General features: G+C 36.6%; 1 protein-coding gene across 1 annotated transcript in view; it reads left to right on the plus strand.

Moving 5' to 3' along the window:
- The window catches only part of LOC128237288 (activating signal cointegrator 1 complex subunit 3-like), a 136,218-nt gene that overhangs the window by 27,968 nt on the left and 87,024 nt on the right, over positions 1–21,226 (plus strand). The window contains 15 exon segments of the mRNA XM_052952667.1: positions 441–665; positions 1,064–1,156; positions 1,158–1,349; positions 3,080–3,166; positions 3,470–3,646; positions 3,908–4,133; positions 4,475–4,629; positions 4,824–4,922; positions 5,214–5,385; positions 9,109–9,329; positions 9,840–9,925; positions 14,983–15,149; positions 15,388–15,533; positions 18,298–18,418; positions 18,993–19,135. Of these exon segments, the coding sequence (XP_052808627.1) occupies positions 441–665; positions 1,064–1,156; positions 1,158–1,349; positions 3,080–3,166; positions 3,470–3,646; positions 3,908–4,133; positions 4,475–4,629; positions 4,824–4,922; positions 5,214–5,385; positions 9,109–9,329; positions 9,840–9,925; positions 14,983–15,149; positions 15,388–15,533; positions 18,298–18,418; positions 18,993–19,135 (2,310 nt within the window).

Raw genomic sequence — 21,226 nt, forward strand, 5'->3', positions numbered from 1 at the left:
GAAAGTTATAACGGAGTATTAAAACGGAGTAATTGTTAAAAGTGTAAACTGCTTGTGGAAAAAGAAAAAGTGGTAAAATAAAAATGTTAAAATTAAAAGTTGTTCTGTTATCAATGTGTCGTAGAGTAGTTGTTTAATTATTCTTCGCCACAAAAGAAGGGCTTACATTGGGGTCATAAACCTGGTGGGTAGACTAAAGAAGGGCTTACATAGGAGTCAATAGCCTGTTGGGTAGGCAAAATATGAGCTCACATGAAGGACATGAACCTTTTGGTCAGACTAAGGAAGAGCATGCATACTACTTTTGACCTTTTAACAAACTTACCTAGATTATTAATGGCTCATATCATTTTGTCCTGACCCTTTACCAGACTATTTTGTTTGATAGAAAGAGGCTCATTTCTTGCGACTATAATCTATGATCAAATCTATGTTTCCAGGGCACCCAGATATACAATGCAAAGAAGGGCGCGTTTGTGGATCTCGGTATCCTAGACGTTATGCAGATATTTGGGCGTGCTGGGCGTCCACAGTTTGACACATTTGGGCATGGGACAATCATAACTACCCACGACAAGCTGTCGCACTACCTCTCTCTCATGACGAGACAGAACCCCATAGAGAGTCAGTTCATCAACAGCCTCACTGACAACCTGAATGCTGAAGTGGGTGAACAAACAAGCAATACATTATCAGAAGCTATCTGAATTAACTAAAAATATTTTCGTCAATTATAAACTCTTTTCAGACATATAATGCACAATATAATTTTTGTACATTTGTAGAATTTTTCTTTTTTTTGGTAGATTTATGGTCGAACAACTCTTTATCCTCTGTTTGATATATTTGTTGAAACATTGATCATTATTATATATTTTTCCTAATTGATTGATGTATACAAAAAATGGTTTTACTAGAAAAGTAATAAGTGTTATTTCTTTCAACAACAACTGTATTACTTTTTTGGAAACTTGAGAAAAAGGCAAAATCATTATTTCATTTGAGCAAATATTTTGATAGGAAGAGTTGCAAGTGAGTAATTAAGTTTTTCTTTGTTTTTCAGGTTGCCCTGGGAACAGTGACTAATGTTGATGAGGCTGTACGCTGGATCAGTTACACATATTTGTATGTACGCCTGACTATGAATCCACTGGTATAACGGTGTCCCCTACCGTAGCATTGAGGAGGACCCGACACTCAATGAGTACCGCCGTGACCTTGTGATAGAGGCTGGCCGCAAGCTGGACAAAGCTCGCATGGTACGGTTCGATGAGGGGACAGGATACTTCTACTCTACTGACCAGGGACGAGTCTCCTCACACTTCTATATCAAATATGATACTGTCGAGGTAAGAAACTATCATTGGCTATGATATTTAGCTCTGTTCTTCAATGATTTAAAGTTGAGGTATTATCACAGTCTTGCCGATGTGGTAGTTGTTGACCTGAACAATTCTTACCTTGGCTAAACTCAAGTACGTAGATTATAAGTATCTTCCATGGCTGAGAGTGTAAGATAGGTTCATCCCGACCCGACCCGACCCCCTGCGTGAGGGTTGGGATTAACCTTTCTAACACGAGCCGCTATGGTAGATGCTTTTTCTCTCACTTCAGTTTAACAAAATTAAGTAAACATGTATGTTTTGCTGGAACTCTTTTGTGAGTAGTGAAATAAATGCGTGTGGATATGTGATAATTCGTGAATGTCATGGATATGCACGCAGTGATTCAGATTATGTTAATACAGTAAAACTGCGGTCGTTCGAACAAGGGGTTGTTCGAGAGCCAGCGGTCCCTCGAGGTCGGAGCATTTTTCCTTCTATTTACATATAAAAAAAACCTACACTGCATCGAAACCTAAATATGTCAAGGAGTCAAGCAGTTGAGCAGTATAGTCGGTCCCAAGTACACAAATCATGTACAAAACCTTATGGCTCCCTCGAGGTCATAATTTCACACTTTTTCCCGAACGCATGTTCCAAAATAAACAAGGTGTTAAAATTTTCGTAAATTGTAAAAATTGCAATGACAGTTAAAATGCAATTTGATAAGGTGTGAAAAAACATTTACTGTTTACGCATGACCAATAGTAATTGATAAGGGCATTTGAGAAGATAATTATGAGAAGTAAATGACGAGAAGTTAATTGTGAGAAATGTAAACGAGTAATAAAAATATGAATAAACACTACCATATCGATCCAACATCAGAATATCTGAAAAGAATTCCTTCTTGTCACTTTGCTTTGCAAGATGGCAAATTGTAAAAATAAACAATTCTATTTATTCATTTATTGATATTTCTTTTACATTTTACATTAAGTATACATTTAGTATACGACAGCCTTTGAACATCTGAGCGATTTCCACAACGCAACACATAATTGGTGTCTTAGTAAACAGTCAGTTTGACGACTTCAAACTTAAAATACACTGAAAGATATTTCATAACAGACTGGAAAATTGAAATTCGGGTTGTTCGAAGCATCGGTTTCCTCGAGGTTTTGGCTCGGTCCCCGGCGTCATCGAGCCATTCAAATCGGTCTTTAAATAGTTCTGATGAGAGTGAAGCATTATTGCGTGAAAAATGTTATGGTAACATTTGAAGCGAGAAATGATTCATAATCATTCTAAATTTTGCCACGCAAAAAGTCTTCAACAAGGGAGGTAATTACAATGTGATGACCATTAAAAAGGAGTTCCATACGGGTACTTGTTTTATCTTTGCCTGTGGGCAAGATAAGAATTTCTAGCATCGTTAAAATTTTGGATCTACTTATCTGAGGTGGGAGAAAAGATATTCAAATTAATCTTGGTACACATGTAGCCAGAGACAATATGCACATATATGGAAAGGCCCATAGCTCTGGCTTTAATAATTTTCAAATTGTGACCTTTGTTCGACTGAAGAAAAAAAAAGACTAACGTAGGCACGCTCCACGTCACTCTTGTTTGGTTAAGTACCACAGCTTCTTTTGATAATAAAGCATAGGTAAAAGTGAAATTATCAAACTAAAAATTAAAATATTCTTCTGTGACTACAAAACAAAAACAAAACATGAAGACTTGATTTTAAATAGGTAATCAACGAGTTCTTGAAGACGGTGATGACGGAGGCAGACATCTTTGCTCTCGTGTCCAAGGCTCAGGAATTTGACCAGATAAAGGTTTGTCTTACTTTGTTAAGCGGCTCCTATTTTCTTTCTTAGTTTGATTATACATCAGAGTTGTAATGAAAAAAAAAAAATCAAGTTATTCCATAATAGCCTGAATTTAGTAATGAAATTGGGAAGGCTAATACTGTATTTTCTTTAAAAAGGAATGTTTTCATACCTGTTTCTTTCTCTTATCACTATTCATGAAAAGTGAATTGATTAGTGTGAAACAATGAAATTTCAGTAAATGATTTGTTTGAAAGTATCACAAGTCTTTCATCAACGAGTGTATGTAATATTTCTTGTGTGTGTCAGGTTCGTGATGAGGAGATGGAGGAGCTGGAAGGGCTCCTACACCATGAGTGTGAGATGCAGGTCCCCGGGGGTGTGGAGAACTCATATGGCAAGGTGAACATCCTCCTCCAGTCGTACGTCTCCCGACACTACCTGGACAGCTTCTCCCTCGTCTCTGACCAGTCATATGTTGCTCAGGTAGGTACCGGCAATCTTGATGTGCAGCACTTATTTACAATATTAACATCATAAAGCATGGAGAGTCATTTAACAAAAGTTAGAATCATTATGAATTCTTCAATTTATCAACAAATGTTGTCCTTGGTAAATGCTATTGGTTTTGTTTTTCTTCAGTATTGAAATCCTTCTGGCCACAAACATCATTCTGTTTGTATAATGACAATAATATGTATGTGTCCAGATAAGATTTGCTAAACCCATTTGTTCTTGATGTTGTAGAATGCAGCCCGTATCACCCGGTCACTGTTTGAGATTTGCCTGAAGAAAGGCTGGCCCATCATGGCCAGTCGGCTGCTCAACCTCAGTAAGACCATCGACAAGCGTATCTGGGGGTTTGAGACGCCATTGAGGCAGTTTTCCATCCTCACTCAGGAGGTGATCACCAAGATTGAAGGACGCAAACTCAAGATTGATAAACTCAGAGACATGGATGCTAAAGAAATAGGTAAATCTACCAGCCCATCACTGAATCTCCTAATATTCTTCTAAATTGTAGTCTGTGTAGCAGTGTTTTGAAGAGACTTAAATGTAGGAATATATTTGTCAGTGTTTTACTCATTTTCATGAAACTTATCTAATCCCCTAGTCAAGTATGGTAAAATATGAGTGGGTTTGGTAAAATAAATGTATATAAACACAGAAAAAGGAGTACTGAAAATGATATCTGATTTAATATGTTAAAAAGAACTTCTAATCCCACTATCTATATATATTTATATACAGTATATATATATATATATATATATATATATATATATATATATGTATGTGTGTGTGTGTGTGCAGGTCACATGTTACACCATGTGAAGATGGGGAGTGTGGTAAAGCGATGTGTGCACCAGCTACCTTCACTCGACCTTGATGCCACCATCCAGCCAATCACACGCACCGTCCTTCGTGTACGCCTCGTCATCACGCCCTCGTTCAACTGGGATGATAAGGTAGACTAAAAATTGATAACCCAGTTCTAATGCATGGGTACAGTAACTGATGAAATATACTTATTGTTTGAAAAACTATTTGCCTAAAGTTGTGGAAGCACCTGTGAGTTCACAAGACTAGTAGGCTCAGGGCTGGTTTTTTTCAGTTCCTTCCATGACCAAACTAGCAATCACACTATTCTCCTGTGTTGTAGGTGCACGGGTCTGCAGCTGAGTCGTTTTGGATCTGGGTGGAAGATCCGGAGAACAACCACATGTACCACTCTGAGTACTTCCTCCTGCACAAGAAACAGGTAACATGTTTGTCACATTTTTAGCTTAACTATTAAAAGATTTTTTTTTCTATTACAACTTATCAAACTGATATGTCTTTAAAAAAATCAGATATATTTGATGTTTGATTATTTCAAAATTATATCTAAGGGGCCTTTAAACTGAATTTGTTGATCTTTTGTTATTTCATTGTACACTCGTTAATAAGATGGGCCACATGTACTCCTCTCAGTGTTATTTCCCAGATAGACACAAGCTCATTCATTACTAAACCCTTGCAAAGAGATCACTTTTGATTCCCCCATTGCCAGATGTACCAGAAGGATCCTAGCCAAGTGCTTGTGTTCACCATCCCAATCTTCGAGCCTCTACCAACCCAATACTATGTGAAGGCTATCTCCGACCGCTGGCTGGGCTCGGAGTCTGTCTGTGCCATATCGTTCCAACATCTCATACTACCGGAGCGCCATCCACCTCACACAGGTAACATTGAGGCTTTCCTTTTTGAATCATGTTTGATAATAATATTGCTTGACAAATTTCGTACTGTTAAAACATATATATTTGCCAGCACAAAATGACTTTGTTTTCTGAGAATATACACTTTCATGATAGTTGAATTTCTTGATTTTACTTTAAAAAAAAGGGAATAATAAAAATGTATTTTTTAGCTCACCTGTCACATAGTGACAAGGTGAGCTTTTGTGATCACAATTTGTCCAGCGTCCGTCCGTCCATCGTCCGTCCGTAAACTTTTACTTTAAACGGCATCTCCTCATAAACCGCTTAGCCAATTTCATCCAAACTTCACAGGAATGTTCCTTGGGTGGTCTCCTTTGAAAATTGTTTAAAGAATTGAATTCCATGCAGAACTCTGGTTGCCATGGCAACGGAAAGGAAAAACTTTAAAAATCTTCTTCTCCAAAACCACAAGGCCTAGAGTCTTAATATTTGGTATATAGCATCATCTAGTGGTCCTCTACCAATATTGTTAAAACTATCCCCCTGGGGTCAAAAATGGCCCCGCCCCGGGGGTCACTTGTTTTACATAGACTTATATAGGGAAAACTTTAAAAATCTTCTTCTCAAAAACCACAAGGCCTAGAACCTTAAAAATTGGTATGTGTCATCATGTAGTGGTCCTCTACAAAATTTGTTCAAATTATTCTCCTGGGGTCAAAAATGGCCCCGCCCCAGGGGTCACTAGTTTTATTACATAGTGTTATATAGTAAATCTTTAAAAATCTTCTTCTCCGAAATTGTAAGGCCCAGGGCTTAGATATTTGGTATACAGCATCATCTAGTGGACCTCTACCAGATTTGTTCAAATTATTGCCACAGGGTCAAAATTGACCCCCCCTAGGGGGTCCTTGTTTTTACGTAGTGTTATATAGTAAATCTTTAAAAATATTCTTCTCCAGAACTGTAAGGCCAGGAGCTTAGATATTTGGTATACAACATCATCTTGTGGACCTCTATCAAAGTTGTTCAAATTATTGCCACAGGGTCAAAATTGGCCCCGCCCTGAAAGTTATTTGTTTTTATATAATCTTATATAATAAAACTTTAAAAATCCTCTTCTCCAAAATATAAGACCTAGAGCTTTCATATTTGGTATATAGTGTTACCTAGTGGACCTACACCAAAGGTATTCAAATTATTGTCTCGGGGTCAAATTGGCCTTGCTCAGGGGTCATTTGTTTTTACATTGTCTTGTCACTTAAACATCTTTTCCTCTGAAAGTAAAGGTCAGAATGACTCCATACTTGATATGTAGCATCCTTACATGGTCCTCTCTCAACTTTGTTCAAATGGTTTTGTTTGGCCCCTTTTAGGGGTCACCAGAGCAAAAAATAGAAAAACCTTTAAACGACTTGATCTTATTAACTGCTTGATGGATCTTCAAGTCTGAAGCATCCTAGCATGGGCCTCTGTCAGGTCTTTTCAAATAATTTTGTTTGGCCCCTGTTAAGGGCCAACAGAGGTAAAATTAGTAAAAAAAACTTAACATTTTCTTCGCATGAACCCCTTGATAGATCTTCAGCAAATTTGGTTTGAAGTGTCCTTGCATGGACCTCTCTTAAATTTGTTCACATAATTTTGTTTGGCCCCTTTTAGCTAAAAATAGAGTAAAAAACGATTATTCTTGTGAACCACTTGATGGATATTTACCAAATTTGGTCTGAAGCACCCTTGCATAGACTTCTCTCAAATGTATTAAAATAATTTTGTTTGGTCTCTTTTATTTTCATATTTCTTATAATATGCATGAATGTTCTCAAAATGTCAAGACTTAAATCATTGTTGTGTACGCTAAATTACTGAAATACGACGATAATTATCGAAATACACAAGACAGTTATCGAATTATGCCTTATATACAATTTTTTGTTTGATTTTTACTTCAATATATGTTGTAATACTAGTGTTGGGAATCGGTTGCAATTTTACTATCGATGATCGGTTCCACTCAAGTAACCGATTATCGATAGTACAATCGGTTTTTAAAATACTAGATAGTACCTGAGTTGTAGTTTTATTCATGTAGAGTATTAAACTCTTAATCATTATATGCATATACTTTATGTCTATGATTGAAGTTATTAAGTGTTGTTGTATAAAAAATAGTTCATTTCCTTGCTCATTGTGGCTTTCATCAGCCATTTTGTTAAAGATAACATCTTAACACTTACTAAAAAATTTTTTTCGATAATCGATTATAACTAAATACTATCGATTGTCGCCGATTTCAGACCCAACCAATCGATTTTCGATTATAATCGATCATCGGAACATCACTAGTAAATACTTTACCAAACTCAATTTTTCGGCTTTGATTTTTACATTTTTCCGCTGCGTCCTATCTTATATATTAAGGGTTTTTACCCCGTTTTTTCAACTATTTTTTTGCCTGTGTCCTATCTATGCTAGCGTCCTATACATGATATAATACGGTACCTTTCAGCCAAGTCAAAAAAAAGAAAACAACATATGCTGCAAATTTGTTTTTCCATCATTTCCATTCTTTGAATGAATAATCCAGGAATTTGTTCTTTACAAATCACTGATACTCTTTTTTTTTATGTCTTGAATTTCACAATTTATTGTTAACACAATGCTCTAGTATCAAGAAGAACAACAAACTGTTCCTAAAATAATCTAAAACCTTAGTACAGTGCTCCAGCGAGCCCCTTTTTTGAGGGCGGTTACCTCTAAGTTGAAGGTCACACTTAGTGTTTATTCACAATGGTATGCTGCATATAAGTACATGGAGGTTAGGCTGTCGTAACCGGGCTGTAACTTTCTCTTGGATGGACAGATTTTAAAATGACTAGCCACATATTTTCGACATACCAAGACGACATGTCGTGTGCAAGACCCATGTCCCTACCTCAGGTGAAAGATACACTAAGTGTTTATTCACAATGGAATGCTGAATAAGAGGACATAAGAGTGTAGGCTGTCAAGTATGGGTGGTATTTCAGAGGCAATTTATAATAACTTGCCATAACAATTTGACACGTAAAGGCAAGATCAACTTTTCATGTACTTGTTCATAGGTCAATGACACATTCGGGGGCATTCGTCTCATACTGTGACAGCTCTTGTTCAATATTCTTTGAGAAACAAGCTATATTGATAACAAAGGTTAAACTCTTTTACTCAGGTGAGCGATTTAGGGCCATCATGGCCCTCTTGTTTTATTTTTCGACCGTAAGTGGTATGCATTCTCACATCACTACATGCCAGTTGCTTGCAAGCCTTCACTTATGTCACATGGTTTTATGACATTTTTTGCAGTCGGACAAAAAGTCAATAGACTAGTCTAACAATATGGTGGTTAACTATTAATGTACTTTAAGAATAGATGGTCAATGGTTTTGGAACAAATATTTCGTCGAGATGTAAAACTTTTGGTCAATGATAAATAACCTTCTTTGTTGAACAAAAAAATAATTGAATCCATGTCCATTTCTTTGTCAAGGGTTATCATGTGACAAGAAGATCTTCTCACTGGATTAACCATTATAAAATCAAATATTTACATCAGGGTGATTAAGCATCATGTCAATTCTTATCATAACATACAATACAAAGGACACAGCGTACTAAATGTTTGTGACTTATAGCATCTCACATTTTTCTGACACAGCATAAAAAATTTGTTTGACTTGATAACCATGTAATGCCAGTGTTGTGTTCCAGAGCTGCTGGACCTGCAGCCGTTGCCGGTGACAGCACTGATGAACCCTATGTTGGAGACACTTTACAAATTTACGCACTTCAACCCGATCCAGACACAGCTTTTCCACGTACTCTACCACTCTGACCATAATGTCCTTCTCGGTGCCCCAACTGGCTCAGGCAAAACCATTGCCGCAGAGCTCGCCATCTTCCGCTTGTTCAGGGAACGACCCAAAGATAAGGTACTGTGCTATCATCATACTAGCACCATGTTCTTAAAAATCAGGGCCCTGGTTCAATAAAGATTGCAACTTTCTAGGTGTAATCTGTTTTAGTGTAAGTTGCCTTTCAATAAAAAATATCGTAAGAACATTTATAGCATTGATACTGCCCGTTACTTGACGTTTGAACCAGAGCACTCTTAGGCAGCTTAAGGTTTTTGACTAAGATAGAGTAATAAAACGGGGCCCTGAGCTGTAAGGAGATGGAGTTGATATTTTATATTATGTGAAAAGAGGTCATGATGAAATTTCTTACTAGAAAATATCCTCTAAAGCAAGTGTTCTGGTTTCAGGAAACAGACAACATCATGACAGTGTTATTTCAAAGTTAACAAAATACTTTGTGTTTTGAAAATAGTTTTCATTACAAATGAAAGTGTTAGAATGATTAATTTCCATTGGTGAATAAGACTTCAAGTCCCAATTGCTGCTGAATACATGTTATTCCCCTTTGCGTTTGTTGTTACACAGGCTGTCTACATTGCCCCGCTTAAAGCCCTGGTTAGGGAACGCATGGAAGATTGGAAAGTCCGCATCGAACAGAAGCTTGGCAAGAAGTGAGTGTTATTGTATTTGATTGTTTTATCTGCAAGTCACTATTCTAACACACTGACACTTTCCTGAATCTGGCCTGTTGTTAACTTTGCCAATTATAAAACTGGAGTTTCATACTTAGTCATAATGATCATCTATTATGAGTATGTCGGCTATTTTAGGAAGTATTATGCTTGGTTTGGTTTCTGCAGTCATGCAAAAATGCTCCTGATGGCTATTGTTCTTAAACCATTTAACAAAATTTAGTACACAATAATAATGTCAATACATACTATTACTTTAATATATGAGTTTCAATTATGGCATTGTTCAACATTGGAAACACATTAGCATTAAAAATTGCTTTAAAAAATAATTTTGTTAGAAATAAATTGGAGTTCTATATTTACTACATTTAGGAACCCTATACTCTACAGCAAATTTGAAATCAATTGTAATTGTTTGCATATCATGTCTGTAAATACTTCACATCAAAGAGAATTTTAATTACACTTTGTTTCTTTGATTAATCCTAAATGTGAAGCAGATGAATGATACAACTATGAAAGCCCGTTTAGATATTATGGAAATGTTGATTAATTGTTTAAAGCAGCAAATTGAATTTCCAATGAAAGTTGATTTGACTTTGCAAGGCTGCTTTGTATATTGTTTGCAAAGTTATTTACTTTTATTGAGCTCAGAGCCATGTCAACAATCTATATTGATAGAACAGTAATTTAAAGTACACTCTAATTATTCTCCAAATACTGTGTTTTCCCTGTAAACATTTGTCATTGGTGTTTTGATCCAATCCACGTCATTAGCCATCAGGTCGATGGTCAGTTTTTGGGCTGCAGAAGGTGCATGTGTACTTCCTGATATTTGACTGTTCATGTATACAAGTTCATTTACACCTTTTTTTTTACCCCTGGGTTGTGGCTCACAATTTTGATTGAAAATACAGGAGATATTAGTTTTAGCTTGCCTTGAATGAAACTGGTTTGGTGAAAAATTTGTCTTGCATGGAGCCATTTCACTTAACTAAGTTTTGTTTGACGCAAATTATGATTGTCATGAGAATGTGCTGAATTATATGGTTCATGATGATCAAGCCACAGATCATTATTTACATTTGCTTGAACAGTTAGTATGTTGGTACGCACACTCACTTCTAACCAAAATACGGCATGTTTTGATTCCCCACCTTGGGGCACAAGAGTTTGGTTTGAGGTTTCTAAACCATACAAGTCTGTTTCCTCCGGTTGCTCCGGTTTCTCCCACAATAAGTTGTTGCACAATCGTTAGATAATCAAGTGACATTCAAAATGGCTATAATAATAATAATGAAACCTTCCCCAAGATATTCAGATATTTTGCATGATACCCACAACATTATACCAATACATTTTTCCTCCCCTACAACAGCCCACCTACATTAGCACCCCCACCCCATTAGCCCCCCCCCCTCCCCCCACTTTACCCCCTTTACATTGGACCCCTACATTAGCCAATCCACACATTAGCCACTTTAAATTAGCCCCATCCCCTTCACTAGCCCTACCCCCCCCCCCCCCCCCCCCTCTACCCCTCATTACGCCCCCAATCCACCGACCACCTACATTCACACACCTACAATAGCCCCCTTACATAAGCTCCAACAACCCCCCTCCCCTCATTAACCCCTCTCCCTACCTACATTCGCCTGCCTACATTAGCCCCACTTTTGAAAACTTTGTTATGTTCTTAATCTTTCTGAAATCTGTTTAAGCTTGAGTTATGTAAAGTAACATTATTATACCTCCGACAAACAAAGTTTGAAAGGCGATATTTTGGAGTCGCCCTGTGGTTGGTCAGTCGGTCGATTGGTCAGTTGAAATCTACTGGATAATATTTAATTTTACTTAATACCATGATAACACATAATAAGAGGAAGTGCAGTGTATAGGAACCATAACTTTATTTCTTTTAATTACAGAGTTATTGCCCTTTGTTACTTTTTCTTGTCCTGAGCATATCTTCGAAACTACTGGATTGAACTAAATAAAACTTCATACAATGATAGAAAATGATGAAAGGAAGTGCAGTGTACAGGAACCAAAACTGAATTTTATTAATGAACCATAACTCTAAATCAGCTAATAACAGAATAAATGTCCTTCGTTATTTTTTCTTGTTCAGAACATAACTTTTAAATTACTGGATGTAGTTTAATTAAACTTCATACAACCTTAAAGCACAATATGATAAGGGCAGTCCTTTGTTATTTTTTTTCTCTCGAGCATTACTTGAAAACTACTGGATGTAATTTAATCAAACTGCTTATATGATAAAGCACAATGAGAGCAAATACAGTGTACAGGAAGCAAATTGAATTTGAACTAATTACAGAGTAATTGCCCTTTCTTACTTTTTCTTGTCCTTCGCATAACTTCAATACTACTGAATGGAATCCAATAAACCATCATACAATGATACAACCTAATGAGAGGAAGTGTTGTTTGCAAGAACCATAAATCTATTTTGTGCCCCCCTTCTAAAAAGAGTGGGTATATGTTGGTCAGCCGGTCGGTAGGTCCATTGATAGACCAAACCTTGTCTGAGTGATCACTCGGCAATTCCTCAACCTATTGTCATCTAACTTGACATGAAGGTTGGGCCTGATCAGTAGATGTCCCCTATTGATTTAAGAGGTCATCTGGTCAAAAGTTGAGGTCAAAGTGACGTTTAAGGGGAAAAGGTTGACAAAGTTTGTCCGAGTGATAACTCAACAATGCCTGGACCTATGGCCATCAAACTTGACATTAAGGCTGGGCCTGACCCTATCATATTGGTCATTAAAATTATGTCATATTTACTTATTCCTTTTGCTAAGAGTGTTTATCTGCCAATATCAGTCTTCATCTGAACATGATAAAAAGTGTACTTACTATCCTCACACTTTGAATGGTCATAATCTTAAAACTGCCTCAAAGGCATCCAATGTCAATGACAAATCAGCTGTCATTTCGGTCCTTGCATATTTCATTCCATTGTCAAAACATTCTTGACAACATGGCACTCAGAGGGTTGGGGGCATAATGTTTGACAAACATCTCTTGTGTTATTACAGAGTTATTGCCCTTCATTATATTTTGTTTAGAGCATAACTTGAAAACTAATGGATTTTATTAAACTGCAAACAATGATAAAGCACAATGAGAGGAAGTGCAGTGTACAAGAACAAAAACTGTATTCTACCATATTACAGAGTTATTGCCCTTTGTCACTTTGATGGAATTTAATTAAACTTCACACTTTGGAAGTGCAGTGTACAAGAACCATAACTCTATTTCAGCTAATCACAGAGTTTTTTAAAAACCCCAGATGAGCTTGTTATTTTTCTTGAAGTCTAATGGATGGAATTTAATAAAACTTCATAATACGGTAAAGCACAATGAGTGGACGTACAGTGTACAAGAACAATAACTCAGTTTCAGCTTACTCACTCTTTGTTACTTTTTCTTGTCAGTATTGTTACTTCTCCATTACTCAATCAATTTAATTAAACAACACACTTTGGCTAAGCATGATAAGTGGAAATGCAGTGTACAAGAACATAACTTAGTTTCAGCTTACTCACCCTTTGTTACTTTTTCTTGTCAGTATTGTTACTTCTCCATTACTCAATCGATTTAATTAAACAACACACTTTGGCTAAGCATGATAAGTGGAAATGCAGTGTACAATTAACCTCTGAGTAATGGCCACTTTTCAAAAATATAGTTTGCAATTCCTGCGTCTACGCGGCATTCGGGGGGTATTCATTACTGTGACAGCTCTAGTCATCATTATTGTCATCTTTTATTTCATTTTTGGTATGGAATCATATATTTTGTGGCAAGAGTTGATTTTACGATTGCATGCACACGTTGAAACACTCATTGAAGTTGCAAGTTAAGTCAGCCCCTGCGTACTGAAAGTGACATGTTGCATGCTGCTGTTGGTTGTGTGTAAACTAGGAAACCCCAGGCTGGCTTCTAGTATGATGTTTTTATTGTCTGCTAATGGAGGTCTCTGGTACAAGGGAATCATTCACTTAGTTAAAAGAAAGTAATGTCATTGTGATTGTTTGGTTCTTTAGATGCCTTTGGAAAACTTACGTTATGCCATTTTTAAACTGAACATTGAATATCAATAACTTTTTCTGACATTTTCTGAAAGGTGCAAGAACATACTGAACATAGGATGAATGAGTTAAGAATCATTTGATATTAATCAAGGTCTCAAACTCTTCAATTATACCAAATTATATTTGTGACTATATAATGACATGTTCTCGTTAAAAGTAGTTAGTTCATCAAAGAAGCGCTTGTTTGTTTCATAGGATTTCCATTTCGACCTTGTCATCCAATATTGCATGAGTGCTGTAAAATTAATTTCAATCCTTAAATACATGCATAATTGTTATGTATGTATATGGTTTTGGAACTTGGTATATTTATGTTTAAACTTCATACGATGGTGAAGCATGAAGAATAATTTGTTTAAATAAGTGACATTTAAAACGGCTGTAACAAAAATAAAACCTTACCTAAGATATTCAGATATGTGGTATGAGCCCTATTACGTTAGCCCAATCCGTTACCACCTCCCCCCTTTCATCATCCCACCTATTTTAGCACCCCCCCCCACCTTACCGCCATTCTTTACATTGGTCTCCCCCCCTCCCCCTCAACATTAGCCAACCCCCACATAAGCCCCCCACCCCTACATTCGCCAGCCTACATTAGCCACAGAACAAGCCCCCCTCAAGTTAGACCCCCCCCACACACACATTCCGTTTAAAAACTATCTCACTGCAATTGATTGGTTGTCCAGTTAGTACAGGGATTCAGGCTTTCAGTTCTCACTAAGGTGTCCTGGGTTCAATTCTTGGCTCATGTGAGTTTGGTTGGTTACAAAGGGTGAGGTTGGATAGATGCTTTTCCTCCAGTGAATGCAGGTTCACATCACATCACAAGATCTTAACATCATGCCAAAAGAGTTCCAATCATTGTAAACAGATTCAGTCAATAATAAAGTACAATTATTGTCCACATAGGGTGGTGGAATTGACGGGTGATGTCACGCCAGACATGCGGGCCATCGCCAGGGCTGACCTAATAGTGACGACCCCGGAGAAGTGGGACGGTGTGTCGCGATCCTGGCAGACGCGCAGCTATGTGAAGGCTGTCTCCCTTATCGTCATAGATGAGATACATCTCCTAGGTGACATGCATGATCAGCTTCTCTGATAATTTCTAGCTGACGAATGCCTATCATCTCTGCTTAAAAAAAACTTTTCCCTCTTTATTGAAAAGCTTCATTTGGTAATATTTCATAAGAACAACTTTTAAAAAATACCATTTGTTTAATAAAGAAGTCTGCTATTATGTTTGGATTATGTGTAAAATATTATGCCGAACCATTTTGTATATTTGACTGTACCCTCTTGTCCCCAATGCAGGAAACGACCGTGGGCCTGTGCTGGAGGTGATCGTGTCCCGTACCAACTTCATCTCGTCCCACACTGAGCGGAAGGTGCGGGTGGTCGGCCTCTCTACTGCCCTCGCCAACGCACGAGACCTTGCTGACTGGCTGGGCATTGCTCAGGTTAGGATAACTCCTTTTGAGTGAACGTTTTTAGTTCATCTGGGGTTTTTAAAAAAATATTGAGGCATTGTCAGAGCCTTGTAGTCGTCGGCCAAATAGATTTGGTTCACATGTTACCAGAGGCATTAAGAACAAATTCTGCTGTAATAATTGTTGAGTTATGACCCCAGGGATGTGAATTTTCCGCGGAAATCCATGGATTTCCTGGCCGCCAGGGCCATTTTTGAAATCAATGTAAATCTGAGGAGAAAATTTGTATGGGGGGGGGGGGGTTGTCTATTTCCTAAGATCGATCGTGTAGTCCGATGGAATGTGACATACAGTAAATTTGTATACTGTGCCATGGTTTCGGATATGTTCAGTTATCGTCGCTGTTACTGATAGCCAATGGACGAGAGCCAAGGTCCGCACAGGTTAGGAAAAGTCCTGGAAAACTCCTTGAATTCGGCATCAGTCATGGAAAACTCCTTGAAAATGACATTGTCAGAAATACCCTTGAAATGTCCTGGAATGATAAAAATTTCCCATGAAAATTTATAATTCTCCTTGAAATTGGTCGGACAAACACTGTCTATTCAAAATAATCATGAATATTTACATTGCTGACCATCGGAAGTCAAATTTCAGCGACGAAATAGACGCCGTAAAAAGTGCCGTGATTTCCCGGACTTAAACCTGTTTTTTAACACTGCCTTTATAGTGCCGCGCGCAGAATAGCATGTTTCCGGTTGTTTACTTCCGATAATCCGATAAAAATGTCTTTGCGAGGAAAATGTGTGTTTAGAAGTGAATGGGAGGCGAATGAAAACTAAAGACGATGGCTTCGTCCATTTAAGGCCGACAAGACAAAAGCGCTTTGTATTGTTTGCGATAAACTGTTTGACATATCAAATATGGGAGAAGCTGCACTGAAATCGCATGCGAAGGGAGATAAGCATGTAAATAACATGGCGAGGGATCAAAATAACAATGTTTCATCAAAGATCACTTCATTTTACAAGTGATAGTAAGCTTGCAGCTCTTAAACAATGTTAGGCAGGGTAAGTAACCAACACTAGCACCTTTATATCGAACACGGTATACACTCCTGGAAAAAAATATTTTAAGTCCTGGAAAAGTCCTGGAATTTGATGATGACAAGTCTGTATTAACCATGAGAGCGTTTCTAAACAAACCAATCGTTCTTATAACAACTTTGCGGTGGAAAACAAAATGTTGGCTGTCCAATGAAAATTTAAACTCAGGATGTAAAAATGGCAACCATTAATCCAGAAAACGCGTTGATGATAAAAGAGTGTGTCCAAAATGTCAAAAATAAAATTGACATTCCAGGCCAAGCATCCTGCAAACTCTGTAACAAAGAAAATAATTATGGAAGTCACAGATTCATTGCATGAGAAGAACATGCAAAGCCGACAAAACCCTCAAATGTTTAATGTCAAGTCAATTCAAGTCAAGTTTCCTTTATTTCACTCATTCCAATACAAACATGGATAAATGAGGTAATATCATATGATAAATTTCACAAAGGCAAATGGGTGAAATGCATTCATATAAAGAATTGATTTCTTACACTGCAATTTTATGACCGTATATTTTCATAAATATTAAAATGCCAGTGTATTGAAATGCCAGTGTTATCAATTTGATTAAATTCTTGTCACATACATAAATGAATAAATGGAGAGGCAATAACATATCAAAGCAATTATGAAACAAAATGACTCATATTTTGAATATATTAACAGGCATGTAATATAGTGCTAAATCAGAATTATTTGAAACAACGCATATATTTTAGGGAATCTGAACCTAAAGAGGATACAGGTGTATGTACTAGCATAAACATGCTATTATAAGTTCATGAAAAAAAACTAATGTAGCATTTAATGAAAAATGTGAAGTCCGTGTCAGACAACAACAGTAAAATTCAGTAGCATTAGTGCTTGATCTTGATGCAAACTTGTCAGCAAATTAATTCTAAACCATTTTAAACTATGAAAATCCAGGAGCTTCCTTGCCCTGCCCTTGACCCGCAGGGGGGGTGTGCAGCCCCATCTCCCCCCACAATTTTTCCGCTTTTTTAAAGAAATCCTGTTGGCATCCCTGGACCCTTGTCCTTGACTGAAACAAACAACAGACGAGCCTTGGCGATCGCCCTGCGGCACTCTTGTTTTGCCTTATCTGTCATATTTATACTTTATTTCAGGGATGATAAAATTCAGGATTAATCTTAAAATCAACATTGGGAGTTATCATACATTTGTTAAGGTTGTTTTGGCTGGACATTTCCATTAAAAACAGTAAGAAGTTCCTGGAAATTGATATAAATGGCTTTGAACGATTTCAAGAGGTATCTTAATCTGTTGACTCTGTCATAAGCTTGAATCCTTCATTCTCAAGCAAAATGACTTTCAGAATTGAAATTTCAGTTTGTTATTGTCTTTGTGCATTAGCAAGAAAAGAAATTATGTTGTTTATGTAGTTTAATAGATTTTGAAAAAATGACTGCATTTGAAACTGTGATGTATAAATATTGATTCTAACATGATAGCAAGCAAAGAAATATTTTTAATAGCACAGTGAAATATAAATATATTGCGCAAACCAGAGGTCACAGTTTGACATCAACTTTTATTTACATGTTATTTTTCTTTGCATAGAAGAGTAATACCCTTATTTTGATGCATTAACATATACATCATGCTAGAATAGTATTAGTTACAATGTTTATCCAGTCTAGCGAACCTACTTGTATTTGTAGGTTGGTTTGTACAACTTCCGTCCGTCTGTGCGCCCCGTGCCGCTGGAGGTGCACATTGCAGGATTCCCTGGCCAACATTACTGCCCTCGCATGGCAACCATGAATAAGCCAACATTCCAAGGTAACCACACACACTGTGAAACCAGTATTGTCATGCATTTCATCTAATACAATGTACTCCCAAATAAGATTTAACACACTTAATACAAGTGTTTTAATATACCAAAAAGGATGAACAAATGTTGAAAACAATGATGCTTATGAAGGATACCGAGATTAATTTAAAAGAAATGTGCAGAAAACATGGTATTGCTACCTAATGAGACATCATAGATCGTAGTAAATCTTTTAGCATTCACCAATCATTTAATGTTTTTGCGTGTTCAGCTATTAAATACATGTTAATAATATTGTTAATGGTTATTAATATTTTCCATAAATGCATTATTCAGTAAGTAGTTGAGGGTCTATCACTCAAAATTTATGTTTGTTTTACATGTGAATGTATTGCTTTTGAATAAGAGTGTCACTTTAAAAAATTGAGTGATCACCAAAAGCTATATGGTATGAGTGGCATATGCAGATTTTGTTAATATTAGCTATTTCGTAAGGGAGATATGTTCTACAAATTGTAGAAAATAACTTGTTTGAATTTTTTCAAATAACATCAATTGTTTGCACCCTTTCTGTATTAGCCATTAAGACACACTCTCCTGCAAAGCCTGTGCTGGTGTTTGTGTCATCACGGCGACAGACACGCTTGACGGCCCTCGACCTAATAGCATTCCTGGCAGGAGAGGACAATCCTAAACAGTGGCTGCATATGGATGAGACTGAGGTGAGACAGGGACATAGCCCCGGGGGGTGGTAGGGATGTTTGGGGGAGTTGGGTCGGACTTGGTGGGGAAGGGATTACAATTAAAGGCTGAGAGGGGTCTAATCAAGCTAATGATCAGCATCGATGGTTTGGAGAGACCTATGCCTTTATAAGAGCCCTTAGGCTAATAACCCTATTACAAAATTGTCTCTCTTGATTTTGAAATGTTGTTTAAGCACAATATAATAATAGAAGTGAATTGAAACTCTGATAAATGGTAATAATCATGCAAATTAATTAAAACCATAACTCAATTTTTTTCACAAATGAATTTACTTTTCATTAGAATTTAAAATGGATAAAACTTAAAGCATCTAATTTCTGTATTCATTTTATTGAATTAGTTTTCAGTTTCTTCAAATCATGTAATATAATTATTGATTGGTTTGTTTTGATCAGATCAAACAGTACCTGTGAACCACACTGAACACTATTTTTCTTATGTGTTCACCATTGTAAAGAGAATGTTCGGCGTTTTATAAAATAGCAATAAATCCCAATAATTTAATCATTAAGGAGTCGTATTTGTCTGAAATCGTGTTTGCCTGTGTATTCATTATTTAAGGAAACTGCACTCAATTTGATTTCCACTCTAAGTAAAGGGAAGTTTACAAATCGCAGGGGAATAAATGCTATGTTTTTCTTGTAAATTAATAATGAAGCAAGAGTTATCAAGAAGCTAAACTCAAGTGATCCCTGGCCTTATCTTGAATTTTGGTGTCATGCGTGCATAAACAAAGGTTGATTATTCAGCAAAAAAGGGTTTGTCCATGCATGCATAAACAAAATGTATGTTTCGAAATCAATGTTTATATTTATAAGAAAACGTACCTTATCTTCTTAGATTTCATCACTTCTGTTCATACATTAAATTTTTTTGCTGAACCAAAATTTTTTAAGTGAAACTGCTCGTTCTTTATTAAGTGTTATTCTGACTTCAGAATATAGACAGTTTCTGATATAATATTGTATGAACATTGCAAGAACTTAGGCCACAATGTCATCTACCATGCAATGCTGGTGATGGACATAGGCGACCATTTCTCAGAAGTATCATGTACCGGTATATATATATGTAAGGTCTTAATGATTCTGTATATGCATTGAAAGATAGAGATGCCCCTATATATGTTCATGGGTATTTCAGACGATTTTCTATTGATTCCAGAGACGAGCGGGCTGTCCCTAGACATGCCTCAATGGTTCCATTCATTCTATTGGCCAGTTAATTTTACAGTCCAATCAAAACACTTTGAATCTTACCTTAGAATTAAGCGAAATCTAAGGTGGTTAATGATTAGATGCCCTGAATATAATGCATAAGGTGACACAATACTCAAAATGAATTATTTTTACCAGTTTTTTTCTCTGTATATGAGCCTATAAACAAATGTACCAAAACACAAAACACCAACAATGTTGATAATGAGACTACAGTTTGTTAGATACACACAGGTTTTAAATGTGGTGCATCTATTTAGGACATGGATGGTAAATTGTAAAGATGTTGATGGTCTAAATGTTAAAAAATTCTGAATCTGTTCAAAATTGTACCTTCAACATGAGAATTAAACCAGGATTAACTATCGATCCAATATTCATTCGTTTGGATGCATGCTTATTTAAATTTCTTTGATGCAACCTTTTTGTATGTTTTGATATTAAAGTGTACCTGATAACACTCCTGTTTGTTGAAGGATACAGATTGTCCTGACTACGGAAGTTGTTGGGAGGGAATGTGTAAATACTGCCTAATTTCTCACACAGACACACACACAATCACACAATACACTTCACTGTAATGCTCTTATTTAATTAAAACATTATTCAACAAGATCAAATGTGCTATAAATTTGCTAAAGATAGCATTTTTTACTTTTGCATCATTGAAATGAGATATTTTTGTGGTAAAATGCTTACCTACGCGAGTTTATAAAGATTATTTAAGGGTATTCCAGTGCAGTGTTTAGTGTTGTGGTCTTATGTGTCTAATGGCATCAATTTTATGATGTTGGGTGTGTTGGCCTTATGTGCCCAATGGCATCCAGTTTA

This window comes from Mya arenaria, chromosome 6 (assembly GCF_026914265.1).
Source record: "Mya arenaria isolate MELC-2E11 chromosome 6, ASM2691426v1".
NCBI classification, from domain to species: Eukaryota; Metazoa; Mollusca; class Bivalvia; order Myida; family Myidae; genus Mya; species Mya arenaria.